Raw genomic sequence first — 12532 nt, forward strand, 5'->3', positions numbered from 1 at the left:
ACGATTTCACTCATCAGCTTCAAAAGTTCAGCCCCAGCCTAAAAGAGAGTAACAAGATTGTTCACAGAGGGGTCTGCTTATTTGTTTTTATAACTCAGGTGTGTATGTTGGGAAGGATGGGTGTGCGTGTGTGTGTGTGTATAAATGATTTGAAAGAATAAACAGTTGCAATGACACATCTGTTGTGCGTATATAACTGTTTTTAAGTGGTTTTCATGGGTCTTCTACAACCCGTTTGCTACAAGAGTTACCCACAATCACTCAGTTTTCCTAATGTTTCCTCATTGCTGCCTTGAAGGAACTTTTTGCCATTTTAACTAAAAACTCACTTGGCTTAAAAGCTCTTTTTCAGTAACACTAACTCTATAAATGAATATCCTCTAAATCTGCCAGAGAATTAAAAACCAAGGTGGCAAATACATGGATGTATAATTATACATAGCAGTATGCTCTGTACTAATTGTTTGTACAGTCTCTTGCTATTCATTGAGAAAATGTTAGCAGAAGAGTGGAGTGATGGATTCCATTCCCTCTTTAATCATGAATTCTTTTATCAATTTATTATTTATACCCCAACTACTTCCCAAAAGGAGTTTTCTTGACAGCTTATAATAAAAGACTTAAGTAATAGGACCAATAAATTAAAGATAAAGAATAATTAATCTTGTGATGATACAGAGGTAAGAGCATTGTATCCCCAAACAAATATTACATATGGGCACTGCCATTTGGCAAGTATGTGAATATTCAGCTTCCAGACAACTGATAAAATAGGAAAAGGGCTGTGTAACAGGGCATCGTTGCTTAATAAAAGGAACATCTGAAGACTACAAGATTGCTTCAATTGAAAGGATACAATTTATAGTCCGCAAGTAGGTGAACCGATATTGGGGAACTGTTTTCTCTATTTCTCCTGAGACCAGGACAGCAGAGGAAGGTTAGGAAGAGTGTTTTGTATTCCAGAATGGGGACATGTTGTATGGTGAACGGCTGTGGATTCTTACTTGAACGTTTGGGGCAGAGAATGAAATATTTTAATCTGAAAATTCATGAAGGAAGAAAAAAGTCCTAAAAGAACTAGAAGTTCCAAATTTAGAAGAGCAGTGGGCTTAATGTGCCCAAAACAGATTCAAGAATTCAAGAGGGAAATGAAAGTCAGGTGGATAGAATTTTTCATTAATTGGTTCATCCTTTCAAACGATTTTTCTGTTGGTCACTTTGGTTTTTGATATTAGGATATAAAAATAAGACTATAAAGATACTAATTTGTTTTATAAATTCTGGAAATGCAAGAATCTCGTGGGGGTGGGAAATCTATGCAACAGGAAAATAAACTATTGTAGGGACATATATACAGAGCCACTTTGCTCTCAAAATCAGCAGAATGATCTACTTTGCATCATGGATTTTCTGTTGTGGGTAAAATAGAGACCATATCACTGTTTGAAAGGATAAACATATCAGCATTCAGAAGTTAATATTTAAAGCAATTAGGAAATAAGTTTGGAATAGAAAAGTAAAATCATCATGCAGCACTACTGAGACTTACTGCTCACAGTTCTTCATTAAATAAAATAAAATCTACCGATATAAATATGTGCCACCCTCATTTACAAACGTTTCTGTTTTTCTCTCACATAGAAAACTCTTAAAATGCAGACTGACTTTAAATTCTAAAACACACTAATAAAAAGATCTCTCCCATGCAATATTAGTTGTAAAATTTAAGTACTCTTAAAGGCACAAAGACACTTATTAAATGATTGGAAAATCCCCCTCTAGAAGTACAATAACATCATCAACTGATCACGTTTCATACCAAAGCTTTACTTCCCCTCTCTGTCACCAGGACTCAGTATTCTATCCATTACAGTTTGTGAGAATAAGAAGAAAATACGTGTTCCTTTTGGAATTCTCTTTGTATATATCTGTCTCCCTTTTGAAGTAGCACATGGTTTTGGGCTAGCAGAGACCTTTCTGATTAGAACATTCATTATCCCGGTCAAGACAGAATCACAGGGACAGCCAGCAGGCTGCCTCTGACCAAGGCAAAGAATGAGGATCGCCTTTGGGATTTCCTTCTCTAACAGCTGCCTCTCATCCTCCCCCTTCTTGTCTCATATTCAGAGGCTGACATCACAGGCAGAGAATTCTACAAGCTGCCCTACCTCCTGTGTCAGTGGGCACCTCCTACAGCAATAGCTTTCCTCGCCTGGACCAATGGCGAGGAAGTAAATTGGAAATCTGATATTGATGTGATCCCCAAATAGAAATCATTCTTATTTCCCTTCCTTGTGTTCTCCCCTGGGAAGGCTTTCCTGACACCCGGTGTTGTTGGGAGAAGCTCTTCTCTGAGCTTGCCCTTATCTTCAATCACAGTACTTTATTGTTTTATTATGTCTTCCCAGCAGACTGTGGACCACTCAAGTCAAGAACTTTCCTATTCATCCTTGTAACTTTCAGTCCTTCCAGCACGGTAGGTACCCAGTTAAGATTTGCTTGCTTAAAAGTGAAAGTGAAATCACTCAGTCATATCCGACTCTGCAACCCCATGGACTGTAGCCTACCAGGTTCCACCGTCCATGGGATTTTCCAGGCAAGAATACTGGAGTGGGTTTCCCTTTCCTTCTCCAGGAGATCTTCCTGACCCAGGGATTGAACCCTGGTCTCCCGCACTGTAGGCATTGTAGGCAGACAGTTTACCGTCTGAACCGCCAGGGAAGTCGGTAGTTTCATGGATTTGTTTATATGAAACTCTTTTTAATCAGTACTTTAAAAATTTGGGGCACTATATCGGATCCACCACCAAGCACTGGATCTACAAAGACAAATGAGACAGAATCCTAGATCCTAAGAAATTACAATTCAGAAAGAGATATTGACGTTGCACAAGTAGATATAAACCAAAATCCTAAGGTAAAAATGAGGAGGGAAGGCTTCGCAGAGAACGTACCATTTGAACTGGAACTCGAGGGATGAGTAGAATTTTGTTAGACAACAAACAAGGCAGAAAAGTGTTCTGCTAGATACAGATTTCAATGAATGTCACAAGGTCATTCTATTTTACTTCAGAAGAAAGACTATTGCTTTGTAAATTGCTATGAGAATCTTAAAGATGAATGAGAGGGGAAACATGCTCAAAAATGCTAATGAGAAAAGTAAAATAGGATCCAGACACTACATCCTTTGTTTACAGCGCACTGAAAGTGTGGGAAAAAATAACAATAAGAACTAATATAATAAGTAGATACAGTATGTTAATAGTACTGAAAATCTCACTGTGTTCGTAATAAGATATATCTTTCTATTTTTTAGCAGATTTCAGTCAAAGATCATGAACGTTGAGTCTGTTAGCAAAATAATGAACACATGAAAAAAATCATCTAAGTAAATCTATAGAATAAACTAGCCAAATCCCACAAATTTTACTTAATAATGCATCTTAGATGAATGGTTAAAAATATATATGTGGAGTTTTAAACTATAAATTTAGCAAAGTCATTCAATTTTTCATCTTTAAAAAATATATGACAACTAAATGGTCAACTCTGGAAGAAATTTGTCTTTTCTGTTTTGTTTTGTTTTAGAGGTAGATAAGTGATTTTTAGAAAAGAATCTCATTTTCATCAGATTGACCTGTTTGTGTATACAAGTTCATTATTTAAATGATTCAAATAAAGAGATATTTCATATTTTGATCTTGGTAGCCAAGAAACGCTGGGAGAAAGCAGAATTTTACTAGTCTAGGGAATCCATATTTTTAAAGAAAAGTGAGTTATCTCATATTTTACAAAAATCTGCCTACGTTTTTGTAGGCAGAAGAAGGCATGCACAGTTAAACTGAAGTTGGAGGAAATTTTCCCTTCTAGCCAACTTCCATTTTTACAGCTTATACTGTACAGGAAACAATTGTAGATACTTGAGAGAGGGACAAATAATACAATCAGAAGAGATAGCTATTTCTTATTAATAGACATCAAAAAGTTTCAGCTGATAGGTAAGTGTCTTCATGTTATTAATCCCATGCTTCTAAATCTATCACAATCTTAATGCATTTTTGTAGACTGCAGGCATGTTGGGTACTTAGATTGCCAGCAGCATGTTAAAAAAAAAATCATGCGTTGTTTGTATTTATCTGGTTACAAATAGTCGAACACTATACTGACCAAGTTGGCTGGAACAAACATCTTTTATTAACACAAGTTTAACTGGATTTAAAATATTCATAGGAAATGTGCATTATTATTATTTGGCATAAGCACACTAGATTTTTAAAAATGCATGGAACTGGATATTGGTGGCCCACTGATGTAAATGACAAATTATTTGAAAAAAAAAATCTATTAAAATTCTTCACACCTCTTTCTCCATCTCTGAGAACCTGTTTTAGCATGCAAGCATTTGTTTCTCTAGCTCTAGGTCATTTTCTGCTTAGGTTTCTCTTTCTGCTTTCAGCTGTATCACAGACTTGATGAAATCACACTATCACAGTATCATATGAAAAATATTGCTACTGGTGACCTTTCTTTGGCACTGGAAAGTTTGGGGGCTTTGGTTGATGTGGAAAGGTGCCTACTGATAGTATGAAATTTAAATGTGGGTATGAGAGGACTTCTGTGTTTCATTCTGTAAGCTGATATGCAGAATTTCTACATTGGAAATTGCACTTTGCTGAATGGGAGTTGCTGGTTAGAACCAAGTACGAAGTATGATCCTGGCATGGGGCTGTCAGCATGGGTAGTTTTATAATCAAGGCTTTGAAGCCTTGACAGAAAAACTGCCTGTGCCAAGTGCCAATCCCTCAGTCTTTGTCAACTCAATTGCACTTCCTTTCAGAGATGGTATCCATCTCCACTGACACCCAAAATATATAGGACACTGTCATTATGTCTCAGGGGTGAGCATGTCTGGTAAGTTAACCTGGAGGGGCAAACGGGCCGACCTTTAGTCCTTTGCTGGTGTATGTGACATCACAGGTGAAGCAGAAGAAGGAAGAGGTCATTGTTTCAGAGAAAGGATTTCAATGAAAATCATGACTGGGTTTCATGAGTTAGGACCTGCTATACAATCAATTGCTACTAATTCTTAACGAAGGAAGATGAAGGGTAACACTATTCACTTTGATCTCAGGCCCTAAAAGCCACAGAGATGGCCCAAGTCTCCATGCATGAAAATTCTAAACACTGTCAAACCTGTCTGTAAAACCTGTTTCATGATAAGATGAGGCAGGAGAGAAGTTTGCTCAACAGAGGGCGCTGTGCTAACTAGGTCTTTACAATGTCTGGGACTTTATGCACTAACTTCCTGCCTGTAGGTAGGAGAATCTGGCGCCTATTCAATAACGATCACCACGGAGGAAATAAAAGTGCTGTCCCCTCTCTATCGGAACAGAATTTATCGAAACAGAAATGGTGGGTGCCAAAAAGGAGTCATTTCTCTCCTCTTCTAGTGTGGAGTTCTATGATGTCATCACCTCTGCAGTGGGCAAATTATTTTTAGTTAACCTCCACCACATGCCATCAAGAATGCGCTAAGGATAGTAAAAATATTTTTTTCAGCTGATTTAAAAAAGAAATGTTTCTTCAGAAATCTGGTTTGGTTGTGAGCTCTCTGGTTCAGACATCTGTATACAGTTGGTGTTCATATTGTCAGATTTGCCAGAGTGCATGTAATGTTCTCACTAAAAGAGGTGTAGGTACTCTGAGTGGTGCACTGATGCTTTTTGGACCGTGGGTGTCGTTTACTGCACTGTGCTGATAATTTACTAAATGGTACCCTGGATGTGTCCTTGTGAAGTACCCAGCCTGGATGTGTCCTTGTGAAGTACCCAGCCTGTTTCCTGGGAGTAATTACAATTTGGGAGAAATGAAGGAAGTATTATATATTATTGCTCATATGTGTGTGTGTGTGTTTTAAGTAAGCATTAAGGAAGGCAGATAGTTCTGATTCTATCTCATTTAAGGTCTTATTCTCACTAAAATAATATAATTAAGGATATTGTAGACATAAAAGAATCTATCTCATATACAATTGATATTGTTTCATATACTGTGCCTTTTGAGATTAATATCCAGCCTTTTGAAAGTCACTTGGGTCCTGATTGAATATAGAGCTAGAATGGCAATTGGCCAACAGAGCAACATCTTTGAAGAAGCTTCTGATTAAAAGACTTGACAAGATTAACCCTAAAAACCTCATTGTTCAAAGATACAGTGTCCTCCTTCACTCTGTATAGCTTGATTTAATTTCTAACTTTTCTAAAAAGTTATACTTCCATATATATGCTTTTTCAAGAGGCAATTTGTATAAAACTCAATATGATAACCATGTATTTCTTTTCTCTATATAACCTAGTTAAAAAATATATATATATATGCAAATGTAAGTCTTCCATAAAAATCTAGAAAATTCCCTGTATTGGTTGAATAAGACAATCCCAATCTATAATGACCTCTAAGCATCCTTATGAAGTAGGGTCCATATTTCATGTTCTTCTGCAGAGAACACTTGCAATACTTGGCCATAGAACAGACAAGGATAACATTTTCCTTTCAGGACACCTAGATTTACCCTGAAGGACTGCATGGGGCCATATCATAATTTACTGTGAATTATGTCTTCCTGTCAGTAGGCCTAACTCTCCAACCCTCCAAACTCACATTTTTCTTCTTTCTGGAGACTCTGACCACCCTGGTCCTGGAAAAGATTACTGTCACTCAATATCAAGAGAATACAGGAGGCTTATTTCTTTGTTTTGGAAAAAATTAAAGACTTTAAGATGTGCTAAGGCAGAAGATATTCAGCTGTGTGTTTTTCAGACCACTTACTGTCCTCTGCGGTGATGAACGGAATCCAAGAGCTATGGGCACTGCCAAATCCATTGGAGGCAACCAACCGAAATTCATACTCTGTGTATGGTTGGAGATCTCTCACTTCGTAGTTTAACGATGCAGAAGGATTGGAAAATAGCCTATATGAAGAATGAAATCCTAAAATTAGGAAGGCTGAGACATTCAAAGGAATTTTAACAAAAGTAAATTCTTAATGTAAAGAATTTTCAGGGGATGTCAATGTACCTCTCAGCTCTGCAATTTTCTGTCTTCACGTGATATCTCTTTTAAAATAAGTAGCTATTTGGCTAAGGGTTTGTATAATTCCATTTATATGAAATGGAAATTTTATTAATATGGAGTAAATTCTACTCTTGAGACTGATGCCACATGGAACTTGTGGAATAAGTATTATAATTTTGTAGCCATAATTAGGCAGCAGTTTTTGTGGGGTTCTGGTATACACTTGCTTTTGGCATATACATGTGTTCATGAAAAGGCTGAAGTAATCTTATTTTAAGCAAATAAGATAATTATTTGGCAAAGCAAATAATTATCTCCTAGGGTACTGTTTGGGTGTTTGTGTGTGTGTGTGTGTGTGTGTGTGTTTATTGGATCTTTTAAAAGGGGGACTTTATTTGTTGCAAATGAGAACTGACCTACCTATTGTTACAAAGTTAAGGTAAAGTGAATGAATGGCAAAACTGTATAACCCAGATGACACAAGGATGGACAAGTAGAATGCTCACTCTAGAAACCCATGGGTGGAGTGGCCAGGCCTCATCTGGAGTTGGTATCTGGGAGAGCCGGGGGCGTTGTTCCGAGCTGGTGTAGACCAGACAACCTGAAGACTGGTTGGAGTGGCAGATGAAAGCCTCGGAGGCAGCACGCCATCTGGAGCTGTCGAAAAACACAGATGAATTAGAGCAGAGAAAACTGTGGAGAACATATGCTGGATGGAATCGAAATGCTCCATATACTGGAAAAACTGTTCCTCAGGATCAACAACAATGTTAAACATGGTCCATTTAATTTAACATTTTCATTCCTGAACTACTGTACTTCCTCATTGTTCATTTCAACACAATTACATGAATATTTCCATCTTAAAAGCCAGCCCCCAAAGAGCAAGACAAATGAACACACAGCACTTCCGCACCTGTACTTCTGTTCCTGTAATTGAAAACATGGAGGGGATTTAGTGAAGCAAATATTAAAATACCTTTTTAAATTTAACTCTGCTCAACGATCAAGCAGTTGAACAGTGAAGGAGTCCAGATCTTTTATTTCTCCCACTGATATCACCATCGTCTCTTTAATCATACCATGATCACAAAGACAATCAATTTTTTTTTTCTAAGGAAGGTTTATTAAAAATTTTATTTTTCTACAATGAAAGCACATTTCAGTCTTTTTTTTTTAATTTTATTTTATTTTTAAACTTTACATAATTGTATTAGTTTTGCCAAATATCAAAATGAATCCGCCACAGGCATACATTTCAGTCTTAATTGTTATTTATGAAATGTAAAAACTAACCTTCTTTCTCCATGTGTTGCATACAGTCAATTGCCCCTTCTCACAGTGATGCTGCCTTTATTTAAATACGTTACAAGTTGGGACACAGACGTTTTCTAGTCTAGTTGAACCTGGCAAATTATTCCTGAATTCAGGATACCAGCTTGATAAAACCTATCAGGGAAATCCATCTGGATAGTCCTAGAAGGCCTAACAGAAATAAGTGAAGCCTATTCTATTAAAAATTAAATTAAAAAACAAACAAGACTCTGGTTATTAATTTTTCCAATAGGTGTAATTTGAATGAACCTATCATATCAGAGTGTGTTCCAAAGATTGTCAGAAACTCTAAAGCAAATCAAGCACAGCTCAATGCCTTTAGGAAAATCACCAGACAACTCTGAGCTTATGTTTCTTGTCTTTAAAATGGGGGTAACACTTTGCCTTTTCAGGATGGTTGTGAAGATCAAAGAAATGTAAATAAATCACCTTTTTTGAGGTCCTGGTAATTATTAATTGTTAGCTATTGTTATTATTATATTGGACTAGTCTGAACTTCCCTTAGCATAATTTAAGTACTACTACAATGCAATTTTGGGGGACATTCTGATTACTGTACTATAAATTCTTAATAACCAAGGATTACTCAAAGCCATTGCTGAAGGAGGATAAGGAATCAAAATGATGAAAACAACTATTAGGGTTCATTTTTAGCTTCCATTTATACATAATCTGATATGGTGTCTGACTTTTATATACTCTCCAATGTGGGAGAACTGGCTTATGAACTATGAAGCTAATGAATGACAGTGATGAGAATGGAAGAAGTAGAATCCATGTCTCATCAGTCTGTTGGAAGAGTTCTGAGTTCATCAATAATTCACTAATTTATTCAGTAAACACTTATTGAGCCTCTATTCTGAGCCAAGTAGTGTTCTTTGTATGGAGGGTTAACAACACTGAGTCCAACAGACATGGCCCCTGACCCTATGGAACTTACGTAAACAGAGGGACCCAGTGATGAACAAACAGAAGCCACAGATCCTACCAGGTGGCACTCAGTGCTCAGGTGAAGAGTAAAAAAGGGTACGTGATGAGAAAGTCAAAAGGAGTGTGGGTTTTAGTTGGCACACAGTAATTCAGATTAGACAGGAGAGCCGTAGGAAGAAAATGTCATTAGGTGACATTAGAGCAAAGACCTGAGTGATATAAGTCATGAGAATGTCTGGGGGCATAGCAATCCAGGCAGACAGCAGTCATGGCAAAGGCAGCGAGGAAGGGAAAGCACAGACGGTGTGTAAGGAATAGTCAGAAAGGCCAGTGTTGCTGAATCACACTAAGGAAAAGGAGAGGAAGGGAAGCTGGAGAGAGAGGCAGCATCTAGAGCCCTTAGACCTTCCTAGGGCAAAGGAGAAAAGGAAAGATATAAGCATCTGAATGCAGAGTTCCAAAGAATAGCAAGGAGAGATAAGAAAGCCTTCCTCAGCAATCAATGCAAAGAAATAGAGGAAAACAACAGAATGGGAAAGACTAGAGATGTCTTCAAGAAAATTAGAGATACCAAGGGAACATTTCATGCAAAGATGGGCTCAATAAAGGACAGAAATGGTATGGACCTAACAGAAGCAGAAGATATTAAGCAGAGGTGGCAAGAATACACAGAAGAACTGTACAAAAAAGAGCTTCACGACCCAGATAATCATGATGGTGTGATCGCTCACCTAGAGCCAGACATCCTGGAATGTGAAGTCAAGTGGGCCTTAGAAAGCATCACTATGAACAAAGCTAGTGGAAGTGGTGGAATTCCAGCTGAGCTATTTCAAATCCTAAAAGATGATGCTGTGAAAGTGCTGCACTCAATGTGCCAGCAAAATTGGAAAACTCAGCAGTGGCCACAGGACTGGAAAAGGTCAGTTTTCATTCCAATCCCAAAGAAAGGCAATGCCAAAGAATGCTCAAACTACCACACAATTGCACTCATCTCACATGCTAGTAAAGTAATGCTCAAAATTCTCCAAGCCAGGCTTCAGCAATATGTGAACTGTGAACTTTCAGCTGTTCAAGCTGGTTTTAGAAAAGGCAGAGGAACCAGAGATCAAATTGCCAACATCCGCTTGATCGTCGAAAAAGCAAGAGAGGTCCAAAAAAAAAAAAAAATCTATTTCTGCTTTCTTGACTATGCCAAAGCCTTTGTCTGTGTGGACCACAATAAACTGTGGAAAATTCTGAAAGAGATGGGAATACCAGACCACCTGACCTGCCTCTTGAGAAACCTATAGGCAGGTCAGGAAGCAACAGTTAGAACTGGACATGGAACAACAGACTGGTTCCAAATAGGAAAAGGAGTACGTCAAGGCTGTATATTGTCACCCTGCTTATTTAACTTATATGCAGAGTACGTCATGAGAAACGCTGGGCTGGAAGAAGCACAAGCTGGAATCAAGATTGCCAGGAGAAATATCAAAAGCTTCAGATATGCAGATGACACCACCCTTATGGCAGAAAGTGAAGAGGAACTAAAAAGCCTGTTGATGAAAATGAAAGAAGATAGTGAAAAAGTTGGCTTAAAGCTCAACATTCAGAAAACTAAGATCATGGCATCTGGTCCCATCACTTCATGGGAAATAGATGGGGAAACAGTGCCAGGCTTTATTTTTTGAGCTCCAAAATCACTGCAGATGGCGACTGCAGCCATGAAATTAAAAGACGCTTACTCCTTGGAAGGAAAGTTATGACCAACCTAGACAGCATATTGAAAAGCAGAGACATTACTTTGCCAGCAAAGGTCCATCTAGTCAAGGCTATGGTTTTTCCTGTGGTCATGTATGGATGTGAGAGTTGGACTGTGAAGAAAGCTGAGGGCCAAAGAATCGATGCTTTTGAACTGCGGTGTTGGAGAAGACTCTTGAGAGTCCCTTGGACTGCAAGGAGATCCAACCAGTCCATTCTGAAGGAGATCAGTCCTGGGTGTTCATTGGAAGGACTGATGTTGATGCTGACACTCCAATACTTTGGCCACCTCATGTGGAGAGTTGAGTCATTGGAAAAGTCCCTGATGCTGGGAGGGATTGGGGGCAGGAGGAGAAGGAGACGACAGAGGATGAGATGGCTGGATGGCATCACCAACTCTATGGACATGAGTTTGAGCAAACTCCGGGAGTTGGTGATGGACAGGGAGGCCTGGCGTGCTGTGATTCATGGGGTCGCAAAGAGTCAGACACGACTGAGCGATTGAACTGAACTGAACTGACCTGAGGGCCACACCTTAGAAGCCACAATAAGGACTTTGGATTCCATTGTAAATAGGGTTGGGAGCTATGACAGGGTTTTTCATCAAGGAAACATCCTGATTCTAAACAAATAAAGGCCATTCTGTGCTAAGCGAGGGAGGCATGGGGGCAAGACTGGAAGCAGGGAGGTTACCCACTGCAGTCATCCAGGGCTAGCAGATGACAGCAGATTAGGTTCAAATGCCAGCAGTCGAGGTGGCGGCATATTTTACGGATCAGTTGAGCGTGGCATGTGTTGCTGGTAGACAATAAAGGAGTGAAAGATGATGCCACGTGTTTGGCCCAAGCATCCAGGTGAATGGCACCTGAGAGGAGAAATGGGATGTGGAGGAGATTCAAGAGTTCTTTTGTCTATGCTACATTTAAGAAGTTTACTACATAACTTCAGCGCTATACCAAGAATGAATTCACAGACATGAGTCTAGATAGGAATTGTGGATCAATGTCTATGTGGTATTTCATGGCTGAGACTTGAAATCAACAAGGGGATGAGTGCAGATAGAGCACGTGGAGAAGAGATCTGAGCACTGAGGCTTGGGATGCACCAAAATTTTGAGAGGGGTAGGTGAGCCTCCTCAATAAAGGAGATTTACTTACAGGAGGTATCAGTAAGATAAGGGAGAAGTTAAGAGAAAGTGCACCCTGGGAGCCAAGTAAAGACAGCGTCTCTGAAAGGAAGGATGGATCGACTCTGTCAAATGCACTGAGTTTAAGAAAGGAAGAGACTAAGAATTAAGCTTTGCATTTGGCCAATTGGACATGACCTTGCTAAGAACATACACAGTGCAGTGGTGGGTGTGGGAGTCTGATTGGGGAAAAGTGAGACGAGAGTGAGCTGATACAATGAGCCTAGAAGACTTCTGCAGGATTGTGTTCTAAAGGGAGAAGAAAATG

General features: G+C 38.8%; 1 protein-coding gene across 1 annotated transcript in view; it reads right to left on the reverse strand.

Annotated features, from left to right (window-relative positions):
• The window catches only part of USH2A (usherin), a 923574-nt gene that overhangs the window by 317376 nt on the left and 593666 nt on the right, over positions 1 to 12532 (reverse strand). The window contains exons 38-39 of the mRNA NM_001191425.2: positions 7580 to 7730; positions 6828 to 6970 (exon numbers count right to left, since the gene is read on the reverse strand). Of these exons, the coding sequence (NP_001178354.2) occupies positions 6828 to 6970; positions 7580 to 7730 (294 nt within the window). The remainder of the gene's footprint in view (positions 1 to 6827; positions 6971 to 7579; positions 7731 to 12532) is intronic.

Source organism: Bos taurus, chromosome 16 (assembly GCF_002263795.3).
Source record: "Bos taurus isolate L1 Dominette 01449 registration number 42190680 breed Hereford chromosome 16, ARS-UCD2.0, whole genome shotgun sequence".
Lineage (NCBI taxonomy): Eukaryota > Metazoa > Chordata > Mammalia > Artiodactyla > Bovidae > Bos > Bos taurus.